Source organism: Rissa tridactyla, chromosome 3 (genome assembly GCF_028500815.1).
Source record: "Rissa tridactyla isolate bRisTri1 chromosome 3, bRisTri1.patW.cur.20221130, whole genome shotgun sequence".
In the NCBI taxonomy this organism is placed as follows: Eukaryota; Metazoa; Chordata; class Aves; order Charadriiformes; family Laridae; genus Rissa; species Rissa tridactyla.
Window position 1 is genome coordinate 86,607,978 of NC_071468.1, and position 16,701 is coordinate 86,624,678.

At 46.9% G+C, this 16,701-nt stretch overlaps 1 protein-coding gene across 1 annotated transcript in view; it reads left to right on the plus strand.

Annotated features, from left to right (window-relative positions):
• The window catches only part of LOC128907526 (gamma-aminobutyric acid receptor subunit rho-1-like), a 42,535-nt gene that overhangs the window by 19,951 nt on the left and 5,883 nt on the right, over nt 1-16,701 (plus strand). The window contains exons 3-5 of the mRNA XM_054196484.1: nt 6,692-6,798; nt 8,566-8,633; nt 13,605-13,828. Of these exons, the coding sequence (XP_054052459.1) occupies nt 6,692-6,798; nt 8,566-8,633; nt 13,605-13,828 (399 nt within the window). The remainder of the gene's footprint in view (nt 1-6,691; nt 6,799-8,565; nt 8,634-13,604; nt 13,829-16,701) is intronic.

A 16,701-nucleotide genomic window follows, 5' to 3' on the forward strand; every position in this document is an offset into this window, starting at 1 on the left:
AGTCTTCACCCAGACCTGCTGCACCACCTGTCCACCAGCATCTCCTGCTTGCTGAGAAGGTCTTCCCCATTCATTTGCAAGTCAAAGGCACATTAGGGGGAACTTCCTGTGAACCCCTTGCCCCAAAACCTCTTTCCTTCCTTTGGGACACAGCCTGGGAGGTTCTTTATGTATTTCCAGGGGCCAGGCAGCATCTCCATCCTGCACCACTCTGTGGTGATGGGACACCCCTACTCATTCAGGACTGTCCAGGGTGTTCTGTGCCTCAGGAGTTATCCCACACAACGATGAGGCACCATTTGAGCCTGATGTCTCCTCTCTGCTCCTTCTGACATCTTCCCCTCCAGCCTTAGCCAATGTTTCCCCTCCGGCCTTACCCAGTGTTTCACCCCCCTTCCCATCTCTGCCTGTCCAGCCTCTTTTCTCCTCAGTCTCACCCAAGGCATAGGCTCTATTGCAGATCCAAGCTCTCTTTGCTTCTGCCCCACTTTTTCTCTGCAGAAACCTTCTGTATGTGTGTGCATACAATCCCCAGCCCCTCCCTGTCTCTCCCCCATTCCCTGACCCGGCACCCCCTGCCTGGTTTCTGCCTTTAACATGATGCTGATGTGGTACGAACCCAAGTCACTAACTGGTCATAAAACGGAGGGAGAGACAAAACCTAGTCAAATATTTAGGCATAGGTCTTTAATAAGATCTCTACACTTCTCACAGCTCTTTAGTAGTACCAATACACCTTTGTCGTTCCCATGTCCTCCCTGTCAAGGGGAGGCTTTGTCCCCTGTAGGGAGTTGGGCTGCCTCCACTGCTCTGTCCTGGTCCTTCTGCCTTGGGCAGCGTTTCATCAGGGCCTTGCCCAGGCATAATTTTGCTGGCAGACAGAGGAGAACACGGTTCCTGCCATTCCCCTGCCCAGCATGGCACAAAGACTGTGCAGCATAGTGGATGCAGAACGGAAGGCACCACACAAGCTGCCTATCAATGTCCACCCAGGGATGGGGAGCTCAGAGCCAAGCACCATGAGGGAGCTTTCATCACTTTCATCCTTTCCAATTAAAAGTCCTGCTGAAAACTGGCTCAGCAAGCTCCGCACCCTCTCTTGCCTTGCGTCAGTGGTAGGAGAGGCTGTGGATCGGCCGCACCGCAGCACAGCATGAGTTGCAGAGCTTGTAGCTGACAAATTTAAGTGTGTCGTGCTTTCAGAGGGTAAGGCAGGAGAGTCCAGAGTCTCTGCACCGGAGAAAAGGTGGAGGCATCACCCGGGCATGAGATAAGCAGAGATGAAATGGGCATCCTGGGTGCCTCTGCCCCAGCCGCTGGCTGCCAGGCTTCCTGGGGCGATGGGCACCTCTGCTCAGGGTGGGAGGTTTGGGGTTAGTTGCAGCCCCAGCTCCTGGCCAAGGTGTTGCTGATGACACAAGTAACTGAAGGGACAGAGATTATGCCACAGCCACATCTCAGCAATATTTCCCGTTCTGACATCTCTTTTCTGATCTGCCACCCTCTTTGCAGACCTAAGAATATCATAAGAGATGGGGAGAACAGACTGTCCCAGAATTTAATGAAATCTGATAATAATAATGTTAGTGTTAGTGCAATCTGCCAAACCCACAGCACCATTCCTCGAGGATGTCGTCCCTTGGACCCAGGAAAAACCGTGTGAATTACTTCATTACTTCAGCAAGATACTTTCCCTTTTCTCTTGAGGAAGATACATGGGATCTGGCTTCCTGAAGAACTGAAACTGTATTTTGATTTAACTCCTCAAGGAAGAAATGTTCTCAGATCCTAATGAGATTATCCTAATAACAGTGTAAAATAGGTCACTGTCTACTACAGGTATATTGCCTCCCTCAGAGAAAAGAGAGTATGATTTATAGGTGGGAAATGTATGCTGCATAAGTAATTACAAACTAAAATACTAAGATGGGTAGTGGCTTCTCTCAGATTTGTTCTGGTTGCTTCCAAAAGCTCTCATTTCAAAGACAAAGAATACTGTGGGTTTTCTGGCGCACACTGCAAGTGTGGACCTGACACTCCTCTGGCACACGTCCTTTGAAGCTGGGCATTGGGAAATGCTTGCTGGGACATTCATATGTCACAGTTGGACTGTGTCTTCTGAAAATCAGACATGGTTATCCCTAACTCTGAAACCCTTTTTGCTGTGTTGGAGGGACTACAAGTACTATAGTAAATCTCAGGTTTTTAAAAAAAAAGAGTAACTGCTTTTTGCTTTGTGTCTGTAGGAATAGTGATGAGAAGCTGATTTTGCTGATTTTTTTCCCTAGCTATCCTGAACTTCAGTCCCCTCATCTTCCCCCCAGCCCCAGCAAGCCTCAGCCTTTGGGGCAGAGGCATCTCATGACTCTTGAAGTAGTAGGGGGATCTGGGGGAACAACGATGACTTTGGAGAGGTTGCATCACCCAAGTTGTCATCAGGATGGGCCTGAGAGCTACTCTAGCAATGCACAGGGAGCACTGTGAATAAATGCCACTCTGCTCCAATTGTTGCTTTTTCAAAAAGCATCTCAGTGAGCTTCATGAGCCACGAAATGCCTTTCAGTGCTGTAACTGTTAGGAGATAAATATTGACATTGGGAAAACAAAAAAAAAAGGTTGCTCATTATTCAGTATATTTTACCTCAGGAGCTATCAGTTAGTTTTAAAGACAGGCTGTCACCCAGTGAAGGCAGGAGCAATACTGTCACGCTGTGTGGCCGCGGTGGCAAATAGTTGCATTGAGCAATCTGTGAGCAATGTCTGGACCAAATCCCCTGAGTGTGGCTGCCTGCTGCAAACGCTCAGGGACAGCAGACACGCAAGGGGAAGCCGTAGCTGTTTGCCATTGATTCACAGCCTGAACGGGCGGGCTAATGGGGTCCCGTGATGGAGCTGCCATTGATCACTTAGCCAGCAGAACACTCCCCAGGAACTGGACCAGAAAAGCTATTTATTGAGTAGAAAGAAATGGGTCTTCAAATCGCAGTAACTGGGGAATGATTGGCAACAGGTAAAAATGTTTCGTTGCCACAGGAGGAGGCAGGGAAGTGGGGGAGGCTCGGTAATATTGCAGCTGTGACAAGGGGAATGGAGCTGGCGAAAAAAAGGGAAGGCGCTAAACTAAAGCACAAATGAACACGGTCCCCTTTCTCCATGTGGTGGCTGGAGCGTGGGGGACTTTTTATGCTGGTTTGTGATAAGGAAATAAAGTTTAGTTTAGAGGGAATGGAGAATTGCCTGGAAGAAATAAGAGGAACCACTTGGGGTTGCTGGGTGGAGAGGACAGGCAGGATTCGGCCACGAATCCTTGATGGCCATGCCTTGAAGGGTGTCTCGACAGGCAGGATAGGGCCAGGGCCAACATGAAGCATTAGGTAAGCTCTACAAAGAGGAACAAAAATTAGAAATTGAGAGAACACGGCCTGTTTCATCCCTGCTCAAATACCAGCATTATTCCTGAACAGCCAAGAGTTTACTAGGGCACTTTAAAGTCACGTAAGTAGGTCAGCTTGTCGCCAGAATCTGCTTATCCTCAAAACATGTGAAATTACTTCCTGACAGCCAGCAGACGAGAAGCAGGCAGCAGCGAGACATGACAGCGGTGCCCAAGGCTGTATCGACAAGGCAGAAGACTCCAGAAAGTGCATTTTGCATTTGCAAGTGCATTTTAATGCATGACGTCCAGGTCTGAGCAGTGCCAAAGAAGCTGCTCCTTGCAATAGCAATGGTGCTGCATGGCCCGAGGCTCCCCCGAACAGTGGGCTGCCTGTGGGCTTATTGCCGGCCCTCATCTGGGAAGCACAGAGCAGATTCTGGAAAGAAACCCAATCCCACTTGGCCAACGCTTTGCTTCAGGGCGAGTCAGTGATAGAGTCCGGTGTGCCCGCCCCTAGTCCGGGCAACGTGGAGGTTTTCTGCTTCTCTGTGGCAGCAAAAAGATGAAATTTCCCTCCAATGCTTTCGGCTTTCAGAGAATTCCCAGCCCAGGGAAAAACCGTCCTGCGAGGCTTGGTGTTCAGCCACTGCTCACCAAAGGGACGATGGTGCTCGGGTGGTGACACTCGTTAATGCAAAAGGAGTTTTGCTGCGGTAAATCTCTACAGAGCAATCTGAAATGTTATGTTAATGGGAAAAAAGTCTCGTTAGTAGAGGTGATTAGAGTTAGTGTTTATTACCGAGAGAAGCTAATGTTTTTAACTTTTAATTAAAGATGAGTTAGAACTGTTAAATGCTTAAAATGTTACTTTTGCACAAGCTGGCACTTACATTGCTAAAAGCAATATTCGTTCCTTTAATGACAAAATAAAATACTGGCCAAACACCTCAGAGGAGCTTTCTTGACAGCCAGCTGGGACACAGTATGAAACCAGAAGTGAATATTTCCAGGTTTTGGTTTTTTTTTTTTTACTTTTCTTTTTTCCCCACGAATAGTTTAAAAAGGTTTTCTTCTCATGCAACTACCCAGCTGCCTCTGGTGAGCAGATGTAATGGCTGGCAGAGGCCCCCGGGCAGCCTGCCTTGGCCCATGCAGCGTGGCCTCTCTCCAGAGCCCCTGATGGCGCCGGCCATGGCTGCGGGAGGAGGGAGGCGAGCCACCTGCCTGGCTCCTTTTCCAAGGCACTCAAAACCAGTGGTGTCCCACCTCACAAAACCCATTGCTTCCCTCCTTTGGCCCTGTCCCGGCTGCAAGCCCCAGAGCAGCATTGCCCTCCATGCCCTCCGCCATGCCCAGCCTGACACCAGCCTTCGGTAAAAAGGTAAGAGCCATTTCGCACGTGTGACAGAAGGTAACGCCGCGGGGACCTGGGGCTTCCCACCATGCTTCCCTCCCGATGTTGTCCCCCACCCGCCCGTCGCCGCCTGTCTCAGCTCTCCCTTTTCCTGTCGTTTCCATGCAGCCGGCCGCAGCGGCAGAGGCGGGAGGCCCATGGCGAGGCGCACAAGCAAGGCAGGTAGGCGAAACCCTCTGGCCCCAGCCCTGCCGGCCGCATCCCCCATGGCTGGGCTGAAGCCGTGGCAGGGGAGGGGGACACCACTCGAGCATGGCAATCATATTTAGGTAGGAGTCGTGCCCAATCGGTACAGTGGTTCCCAGAGGAAGCCACGTTGCCTGACACCCTCATGGGGTTGAGGTGTGATAACACAGCCATTTTCCACAGACCCTTGGGCTGCATGGTTTATGTCACCTGTAATGTGCCAGCAGGTGCCTTCCCTTCAAGCATCCTTTCTGCAGAGCTGAGCCCCGCTCCACAGGCTCTCCATCACACGGCTCATCCTTCCCTCTGCCACTGCCAGGGGAAAAGCACCTTTCTGAGTGTGGTCAAGCCTGCTCACAAAAGTCGAAGGTTTTGCCAGTGACCTGCTAATATCACTCCCCCTTCTCAGACGGGTACAAACCTTTAACGACGGATGCTCCCAATGCCACAGGTCTTTCAGAGGCCGAATTAAATCTAAAGCAGAAGCAGGGGCCACCTTTTAAAATGCCTGAGGGGTAATTCGTGACTAGAAGAACTCACTGACGGAGGTAGACGACTCGCCACTTCTAGAGATTATTAAACTGAGACTGAGCATCTTTCTAAGATACTCTGTAGTCAGATCAAGCACTGGGTTTGAGAGAGGAGTCGCTGATAATATTGCTGGCCTCTGTTAGGAGATTGTTGTATTGGCTTCTCTTGGTACAAGTGCCCATGAGTGTGTGAGAAGTACAGCATGGCTAAGCAGTCCCATTTAGCAGGAGCTTTATCTCAGGAACATATTCCCCATCAAGTTTCTTTGTTGTCCTGTTTTCCTTTAACCTATTTCTGACTTGTTTTGTGTATATTCAGACAGGTGCCTCTCTGAGCACGCCATCTTTTCTCAAACTGAGAACCAGCAAAACCTTTCCTCCTGTTTTTGAGCCCCCCCTGCCACCCGAGCGGCTGACATGTGGCTGGCTCTGAGGGCAGCAAAGCTTCACCTACACGGTGGGGCAACCGAGGAGCTGCTGCCACCACCACCCCAGACAAAGGGCTGGAGTGCTTAACAGCATTTTGCACCTTGCATATGGAGGAGGAGCAGATCATCCTCTGCCCAGCATTTGGTGCAACTCTAGCAGCTTCTGGAATGACCCTCCCAGGCTCTTTAATGCTCAGAGACCTCCCAGGTCTTTAATGTTCCTTTTTATCCTCGTTAGAAATCTGGGGCAGGAGCTCATAATTTTATCCCAAGTCAGGGGATGGCCTGCCTCCTGGCCTGGTTCCCAGCCTGTCTCCATTTTGTTTCTGGGCAACAGCCAGGAGCTTATTTGATATATTTTTTCCCTAATACTTGGCCTCAAGCCCCATCACAACTCAACGTCGGAAATGCCTTCCCCCCTCCATTTCCATTTCCCCACTTATCCACACATGCACTATTTCTCCAGCCCACAATTTTGAATGGTTGCCTCCAAACTGTGCTATAAGCAGAGATAATTTTTACAGAGACAAAAAGTCACCAAACAAAATGTTTTCTTAGTGCCAGAATTATCACAGGTGCCTAAGCCATATCTTGAGTGCAGGAATAATTTTTTAATGACACGCTGCCAACCACTGCAAGCAATGGCAGGGTTATGGACTAAGGGGTAAATGGTCTAAGGGGTAATGGAGCAAAGCGGGCACATACTTCTCACAGGCACTGCCTAGGACTCATAGCAGTGCTTCTCTCTTCCTGGTAGCCCAATCCTAAAACGAAGCCCTGACATCACCAAATCTCCCCTGACGAAGTCAGAGCAACTGCTGCGAATAGATGACCACGACTTCAGCATGAGACCAGGTTTTGGAGGTATGAAATGTACATATTTGTCACTGTTTTACACTGTCGCTTCTTTATACTATAACATGTAGTCAGGCGAACAAGCAGATTGATAAACAGAGCCTTTTCTGTCCCTAATTTTTGATATTTTGTGTTGTGATTTCATTACATGTTTGGGGGGATATACGTGCAGTGAAATAGTCTTCTTCCTTGGATGAGCAAATAGCTTAGTCAAAGGCATGAAAATGTGGTTACAGGCAATGTAATATTCCTGGTATTTAGTGACACTTTCTTCTGATAAAAATCTGCAAATACATCTTATGTTTGTTGCCAGATGATGGGTAAATGATGCTCAGAGGGCTGGAGCACCTCTCCTGTGAGGACAGGCTGAGAGAGTTGGGGTTGTTCAGCCTGGAGAAGAAAAGGCTCCGGGGAGACCTTATAGCAGCCTTCCAGTACCTGAAGGGGGCCTACAGGAGAGATGGGGAGGGACTCTTTATCAGGGAGTGTAATGATAGGACAGGGGGTAATGGCCTCAAACTGAAAGAGGGTAGATTTAGATTGGATATCAGGAAGAAATTCTTTACTGTGAGGGTGGTGAGGCACTGGAATAGGTTGTGTGCTTCCAGGGAAGCTGTGGATGCCCCGTCCCTGGAAGTGTTCAAGGCCAGGCTGGATGGGGCTTTGAGCAGCCTGGTCTAGTGGGAGGTGTCCCTGCCCATGGCAGGGGGGTTGGAACTGGATGATCTTTAAGGTCCCTTCCAACCCAAACCATTCTGTGATTCTGTGATTCTGTGAAATTCTAAGATTTCATCTTACTATAGTAACGTGTGTGCATAATCAAATCATGTACCATGCTTACCACGTTTACTGACCTGGCCATTCCATTTATAACCCAAAAGAGAATATTTTGACTACCATGTGTTAATGCTTGCTCACAGTTTTGTGGCTGTGTGCTAGAGCAACGTAAGCTTTCAGGGACATGGATGAAGGAGAACACGTTTTCTTTCAGCCCATCAGATTAGAGAATGTTGTAATTTATCTACCCTTTCTGGCTGACAGATGGTCATTCAAATCCAGGATACCATTATATATTCTGATGGAAGAAGATTTTATTGCTAAATGCTCAATATACCAAATACCAGCATGTTCAATTAATTTAAAAAGGTTTCAGTTTCATAGCAGTCTGCTAATGTGAGCACTATTTATCTTGACAGATCTCCTGTACTGTAATTGCCAGAGGTATGTGAGGGACTAGTCAAAGCCTGGAGGAGGAAAAAAAGATCGAAATCCCTGTTACTTGGGGTCACAGCCCAACCCTTCCCTTGGGAGCCCTAGGCTGAGTGGCACATGCCTGTGTCCTGTAATGCGTCCCCTCCCGTCAACCTGTCCTTTCCAAGCTGAGTGTTGAGCGGTGTGAAAACAAAGTACGTGCAGCAGCTCTCAGGGATGTTGTTAGATTGAGAGGGGAGCAGAAGTGAGGGAAAAATTTGGAGTAACCCTCCCACATCCCCTTAGCTGTGCCACTGCTGCCCTCCGCGTGGATGGGTGCTCTGCTGGGCAGCCGGCTGGTGAGCCCTGGAGCCAAGTGCTAGAGACAGGGCTTTTAAAATTTCAGTTTGATTGTTATTAGGAGGGGTTTTTTTATGAATTACAATCATTTCTATTTTCAATTGGTTTATTCTTGTTTCTATTTCAGACTGAACATCTATTTTTGTCTCTAAGAGATGAAAGTCAGAGGATTACTTTGTCTCATCAGATTTATACTTTCTCAATTTTTAATTTTTTTTCCCTCAGGCCCTGCAATTCCTGTTGGGGTGGATGTCCAAGTTGAAAGTCTGGACAGCATTTCTGAGGTGGACATGGTAAGAGTCACAGAAGGGCTAACGTCCAATGGGACATCTGGAGACCATCTAGCCCAAACCCCTGCTGAGAGCAGGGCTGGCTAGAGCAGGCTCCTTGAGTTTGTGTCTGTGGGGTTTAAATACCCCTGAGGACAGACACTTCCCAGCCTCCAGAAGGCAGATTTGGGTTTGATCTGAAACTGCTGACAATTGCTTCTATTGACCTCATGCTACCATTTCATCTCCCTTGAAGCAGAAGGAAGAAATCTGACAGTTTCTTTTCCCTAGGACAAAATGATGCAACGCTGCCAAGACTGTCTCAAAGGATTTGGGTTTTTACATTTTTTTAAGGAGTGGTAACATGTTTAAAAGCTCTGCGGAGACCAATTAATGTGTTACTTTTAAGGCTCTTTGATATACTGCAGACACAGTCTCACTTTGGCCATGTTCTGAGGTGGTCAGGGGCCGGCTAGCTCCCAACCACAAGCCACGTAGCCATCCTGAGAGCAACACTGGTTCAAACCGGTAAGTCCTGCTCTTGACAGGGCAGCCAGAATGAGCTCGGAGGGGAGAAACTCCTTCAGAACTTGCCTTTGGTGCATTAGCAGTCGTATCACCCCTGCTGTGTGCTGGGGACCAGCATAAGGCTCTGCCGGTCCTTCCTGTACCCTGTACACTGATGCTGAAGTAGGATTTCAGGGGCATGTAGGACTAATACTGGTGCTTTGCACGGTCTAAATTCCTTACTAAATCCCTGTCTTTTGTTTCCTACTGTACAATTAGTAATGTGAAAACGGTCAGTTTTCAAATGCTCTTGAAGTGGTGCAGATCTTGATGATTTTTCTGGAAGGGCTTTTTTCCATCACAAAACACTGCTGAAAGTAAGGTATGATTTCTACAGGAGATTTTCCATGGAAAGATTTTACATGCATACATGACATGTAAACAACAGCCTGTGCAGGAGAGCAGGAGCACAGAAGGGGAACGGGAGATTGCCCCTTTGTGTACATTGCAAGACCCGCTCCAATGTTATTCACCCTTTCAAAACCCAGAGCTTGAAAGACCTACCCTGTTAGAGCATCCCCAGAGTCCCTCAGCAGCTCAGCTTTTGCTTTGGAAGAGCAAAAAAAAAATAAATCACTTCCCAATACAGAATACATTTCAAAATGCTTTGCTCTCTCAACAAATGTATCAAACAGCTCTAAAGCTTTCAAAGGAAACGCCAACTTCTCTGTGCTCCTAATTAACAGCCACAGGGTTAAGAAGCCTGTGCCCATCCTCCACCCGTGTCCAACCCAGGAACATGGCTGTGTGGCAGCACAGCTGGTGTTCGGCAGCCACCCCGGTTGCATGCTGGGCTCATCTCACTGCAGCTATTCCGGCTTTTGAGCGGGCTGGGATATCTGCAGTCAGCTGACCACTTGGAGGGTACGGCAGGGATGCAATGCTGAGGCACATCAGGGTCCACATTCTCCCCAACCCCAGGGAGGCCCCAGTTGTCCCCCCTGCCTCTGGTGCTCTTGGCACCCTGAGCACCAGCTGTGGGGACTCCAAAGTTTTGCCTCTCTTGGGATGGTGTCAGCCCTTCTTGTTGAGGAGATGATAGCTTGTGAAGGTGCCCAGAGGGGCCCTGAAAAGCCTCGGGACTTGAAAGCAAAGGGGAAGAACTTAACATAGAGTATTTTAAAGTAAAAAAAAACCAAACAACAAACCCACTAATTTTTTAAGCAAGTATTATGATTTTGAAAAACTTCCCCTGGCTTTTGAATACTGCCCCTGCTCCTCGTGTAACATCATGCTGCAGCACCCAGCAACATGGGAAAAGCACTGAACGGCCTCGGGTAAAACAAATATTCAGGGTCAATTTTGGCTGCTTGCAAAATAACGATAGAGAAGAATTTATATTGTCAGAATCAATTCTTTTTAACTTGTGCAGCTTTATAGGAAAAGGCCATGATGCTTTGCAAGATCATTGCTTGCTTTTTAAATGAAGAGACGTCAGTGACAGAGATATTCACTCTGTACTAAATTTAAGCTTGAGGAGTTAGATATATCACTCTTTCCTTTTCTTCTCCTACTTTCTAACTATTTGTGAGAAAGTGGTAAAATAATAGAGGACATTATAAAACTTAATTAGGATGTCACAAATCAGATTCTTTTTGTCCAATTAATTTAAAAATTTATAAATATCTATTATGGGCCACTGACCCTGAAATTAATGGAACTTTTACAGGATGTGTGAGGCAGCTGTTTTATCTGGAGGAAAGATGAGAAAAAGGGAAAAAACAGATTGTTACCTAGGACTGGGAATTCATTTGCAAACATAATGGGAGCTAATAGTGTCTCTGAGAAACAGACCAAAAGAAGCGCAAGATATTATATGGTTGTTGCTTAGGGCATTTTCAGATGATGCGTTGTAAAATACTGTGGTTAGTTTAATAGCCTAAAACTAGTATTAATAAATCTTTCCTAATGAAAGCTGACAATACTTGGTTTGTTCCACAGCAACCATAAATATAATTTTATGCAAAAAAGTGAGGCATTGAGTTCTTGCTGAAGAATAAATAGCTGTCCATTTATTACTGTTTAAAGGACACATTAACACACAGGAGTCGATGTAAGAGGTTCCCCAGAGAGATCTTCTTTAAATTTGAATACAGGGAAAGGATGTTAAAGAAAGAACACTGTAGAATGGATCAAATTAAAAAGAAGAAACTACATGGTCAGTGGCTTTGGGAGCTTCAGAGCTTCAGATGCGATATAAAGCATTTTCAAGAATATATTGGCCTCTAGTATAATAATAGCACAAGCTGCAATTAACAAATAACTTCTACTGAAAAAAGACTGCAGAAACCCCCATATTTCAAAATGCTGGGAAATTATTGTGGAAAAAAGAAATGAAAATGTCAAATGGTTTCAAAAAAACGACCCCAAGCCCATCTGACTTCCTCTACCCTAGACACCAAGGCAGACTGGTCAGTCTTAGACACTTCCCTTAGTTTATAGGCAGTATGTTACACTACACTCAAAGACAGCGTGCTTATAAACACTTGTGCATGAACTTATCTCGAGATACGTGAGGGCTTCCTTTGAAATAAGGAAAAAGGCAAACCCAAGTGTACGTGCCTCTGGGGTCTGACTCCAGTACAACAGAGCTCAAAGAGAAGGAGTGTGACTCGGATCGAAGAATAAAATATGTGGGGAGAAAGAGCAAAAAAACCCCATTTGGGTCAAATTCTGAGTCAAAAAGATTTCAGTGGCTGTGCTGGAGGAAGAGCTCCCACTGCAGCACGGCCTTCCAGCTGCCTGGGGGAAGGCAGTTGCCAGAGCAGCGTGGAGGGCAACGCAGGCAGCAAATACTTCTTCACTGATGGCTCCATAAATGCAGCATCTTGTGGTTGAGGGAATTAAGCAGTCGGCAGCACTCTCCACCTACCACTGCCTCGACATGTCTGCCTTTTAGTCCCTGGAGTGGCTCGCAGACACCAAAATGCAACATTTGCACTTCAGAGGTGGATTCGCCACCTGGATGGTCTCTGATTTCCGAACCCAGGAAGTCAGTCTGACCTGGGGAATAACCAAGCTGCAGCCATAGAATCATAGAATTGTTGAGGTTGGAAGGGACCTTTAAGATCATCGAGTCCAACCTTTAGCCTACCCTGACAAGAGCCACTTCTAAACCATGTCCCTCAGTGCCCCATCTACCCTTTTTTTAAGCACCTCCAGGGATGGTGAATCCACCACCTCCCTGGGCAGCCTATTCCAATGTTTAATAACCCTTTCAGTGAAAAAATGTTTCCTAATATCTAATCTAAACCTCCCCTGACGTAACTTGAACCCGTTTCCCCTCGTCCTATCACTTGTCACCAGGGAGAAGAGGTCAGCCCCCATCTCTCTACAACCTCCTTTCAGGTAGTTGTAGAGGGTGATAAGGTCTCCCCTCAGCCTCCTCTTCTCCGGGCTAAACAACCCCAGCTCCCTCAGTCGTTCTTCATAAGGTTTGTCCTCCAGACCCCTCAGCAGCTTTGTAGCCCTTCTCTGGACACGCTCCAACACCTCAATGTCCCTCTTGTAGCGAGGGACCCAAAACTGAACGCAGTACTCGAGGTGGGGCCTCACCAGTGCCGAGTACAGGGGGATGATCACTTCCCTAGTCCGGCTCACCACACTATTCCTGATACAGGCTAGGATGCTGTTGGCCTTCTTGGCCACCTGGGCACACTGCTGGCTCATATTCAGCCGGCTATCAACCAACACTCCCAAGTCCTTTTCTGTCGGGCTGCTTTCGAGCCACTCTGCCCCAATCCTGTAGCGCTGCATGGGGTTGTTGTGACCCAAGTGCAGGACCCGGCATTTGGCCTTGTTGAACCTCATACCATTGGTCTCAGCCCATCGGTCCAGCCTGTCCAGATCCCTCTGCAGAGCCAACCAACCCTCAAGCAGATCAACACGCCCGCCCAGTTTAGTGTCATCTGCGAACTTACTGAGGGTGCACTCGATCCCTTCATCCAGATCATTGATAAAGATATTAAAGAGAACCGGCCCCAGCACCGAGCCCTGGGGGACACCACTTGTGACTGGACACCAACTGGATTTAACTCCATTTGCCACCACTCTCTGGGCACGGCCATCCAGCCAGTTTTTTACCCAGCGAAGAGTACACCTGTCCAGGCCATGAGCAGCCAGTTTCTCCAGGAGAATGCTGTGGGAAACAGTGTCAAAAGCTTTGCAAAAATCCAAGTAGATAACATCCACAGCTTTTCCCTCATCCACTGAGTGGGTCACCTTATCATAGAAGGATATTAGGTTTGATAGGCATGACCTGCCCTTCACAAACCCATGCTGACTGTTGTGTCGGTTGTGTCCCCTGCAGCTCAGGGAGTGGATGTGCTTTCAGGAATGGTGCTTCACAGCTTGTGGTTTGTCCCAGAGAGGAGAAATCACTGCTATGCCGATAAAGTGTAAGTTGTGACACAAGCCTTTTTGTTGCAGGACTTCACCATGACGCTGTATCTGAGGCACTACTGGAAAGACGAGAGGCTGTCTTTCCCCAGCACCAACAACCAAAGCATGACCTTTGACGGCAGGCTGGTGAAGAAGATTTGGGTCCCCGACATGTTCTTTGTCCACTCCAAGCGTTCCTTCATCCATGACACCACCACAGACAACGTCATGCTGCGGGTCCAGCCAGATGGGAAGGTACTTTATAGCCTCAGGTAAAGCTGCATTTGGTCAATGTGAGCTATTAGTGGGGTGAGAGAGAAAGCTGAGTAACTGATTCCTGTATTGCGTTTTTGCATGACTTCATACTAAAAAAAAAAAAACCCACATAAAAGAGAATGAATGTGCCAACATCTGAGTCCCTGTGCAAGTTCGGTAGGTGCCTGTTGCGGGAAGCCGATTTCTGTTTCAATTTGCCAACGTTGTGTTGCGTTAAAAGGACTGTAGTTTCGATATTTGTCTGTCAGAGTCCCAGGACTTTCACTGATTTACTATCAGAGTCCCACCAAAGGACTTTCACTGAATCAGATTCACAAATAATCGAAATTAGTTACTTTATTGAGAGCAACAGTTGCAGATTCGAGATTGCCGTTGATAAATTCACTGACTACAATAGCGCTAATTACTTAAGGTTAATATTGCTAGCAAAAATAACGATAGTACAACAACCCGGGGTAACATTCACCAGAGGGTGAAAGGCGCAGCGCTTACCCAGAAAGGCGTCCCTGCCTGGCGTGGAGGAAGAGAACGCAGCCCGTCGACTCGTCCGTCAGGTATCAAGTTTCTTCACTCCCAATTTAACAGTGATTTTCTCCACCCTTTTATCCCCAAAATTACAAGGTTTCCCTCCCCTAGGTGACGTGTAGTATGATTTGGGTGGAGAGACGAGTGCTATAGTCATAGATGTTTAGCATGATCTCTAAAATCTTCATTAGCATATACAGGGGTGTCAGCTTTAATATGCATTTCACAGGTAATGAGGCAAAGGTCAATTACCAGGCATGGGAGACTCTCAAGGAAACAAAGAGCTACACAAAGTCTCTGTTATCTTGATTTTACTGTCTCTGCTGACGAAAAGCAGGGCTGTCCTGGCTCCCCAAGACTACCCCGTTATTTATGTATCCTGTGATAGCCAGACAAGCCTTCACTCCCCTGGGTTGCACAAGAGATAGCAAAGCCAGTCTTAATTGCTCTTTGAGCACAGAGACTTCACCTCATTATCCAAATTCCACACGTTGCTGATTCCACCAGGGTCCCTTCACCTTGTGTGCATGGTTAGCCTCTGCTCCTGCTGTTGGGAAGCTGTGGCCAGATGCGGCAGTCCCTCAGGGCAGCTCACCGGGGACCAGCAAGCTGCTATCCCTGCTGGGCACTGTGGAAGAGGCAAGGCACAAGCTAAGGAAGAGGGCAACGTCTGGTAATAAACAGAAGTCCAGAGCGGCTATAGTTATCCACTTCACTATACAACAAAGTCTCTGGGCCTAGCAAATTATGCAAATTCTATTCTTACAGGTAACTATGAAGAAAAATAAATTATACTGAGTGCAACTTTAGCTTTATGATAAGCAACAGAACAGATGGAACACCCTTCAGCAGATGAAGTGGCACGTTTCAGAGCAAGGGTGTACAGCTCCTGGTGACGCACATGTACGGCTAGAGCAACCCAAACATGTGACTTCAACTCTTCCTGCTTTTTGCTCACATTTCATGTGACATGCATGAAAGCTCCCTGAAGGGGACATTTTGGGTAAACTTTGTTTTGTCCTCTAGCATGAGGGATGATCCCAACCCTGGATTTCTTCCTTATTTTCCAACTGGTCAATCAGCTTTGAGAGGAACATTGCTCAGCTAAGTCTGAACATTATGAAACCAGGATTTTTTTTCTTTCTAAGAAGTAACACTTCCATACTTGGAGATGCTAAGTGAGGAGCACCAGTCAATCTCCAAAAGCAACTTAAATTGGTGCTTCTGTTTTTCTTGGCTGCAGCTCCATTCAGTTAGAAAACAAGTATTGCCAAATGACAGATAAAAACCTATTAGAGAGGAAATTGCTGTACAATATTCTGATGCAAGAATGTCGACATCACCTCCACAGCAATGAAATAGCAAATTATATGATAAATAAACAAAGCAACAGGTGATAATGTATTCTGAAGGACAAAAAAGAAGGAAAGTCTGACTGATAGAAGGTCAGTATCAGCAAGATGCATAGATTTAACTAGTGATAAGGGTGCAGAACACATTGCTTGGGAAGGCTGTGGAGGTCTTCAAGGGCACGTTAGCAACCTTAGGAGCGGCAGAAGTAGAGCTTAGCCTGCCACATGGTGAGGAGATCAACTTCTAGCTTGCCAAGGTGTTTTATGATTTTATGAAAGGAAGGCAAGCAAAGCAATGCTTGATTCCTTGTGGGGTATCAGTTTGACAAGAATTTTCGTGTTCTCTGATATCTTTATCTTACTGTTGATTGGAATTCACTGCCTGAACAGTGCCTACCTTCTCATTATTAAAACTTTTTCTTCACTCAGCATATTAGACAAGGTTCAGGTGTTCCTTAGGTCTTTGCAAAGTTTGCTCAGGTCCTTAGTACAAGAAAAAAAGGACAATAAAATGATATAATGTTCAGCTATAGCATGCATGCTATATACTCTTTCATTTATCTGCATGATACCAATCTGCGTTGCAAGCATTTATGGTTGTCTAAAGAAGAGGGAACAGAAGAATACGAAACTACTCAGACCCTGCCACGCACAGTCTTCTGCTTAAACAATGGTCCTGTACAAAATGGTGGTGAATGTCTTAAACAGCAAATTGACAGAGTTTCATTAGTTTATTCAGTGGTGATTGCAGGTTGGAGTGCTTTATGAATGCAGGAGAAGTATGAATGCAGATCTCCCCTTAAGAGCAAACGGGTCATTTCTGCCTGCCTGCCTCTGCTGAGTGCCTTTGCCTGTAGATTGTATTTTTCATTGGTGTCTGCCTTTTTAAAGTTCTTTGCCAGACTTTGTCTTCTTTTGTTTTGGAAACCACTGTAGACCTCACTGGCACCTAAACAACAAATCTGAGCCACGCACTTCCACTCAAAGACTAA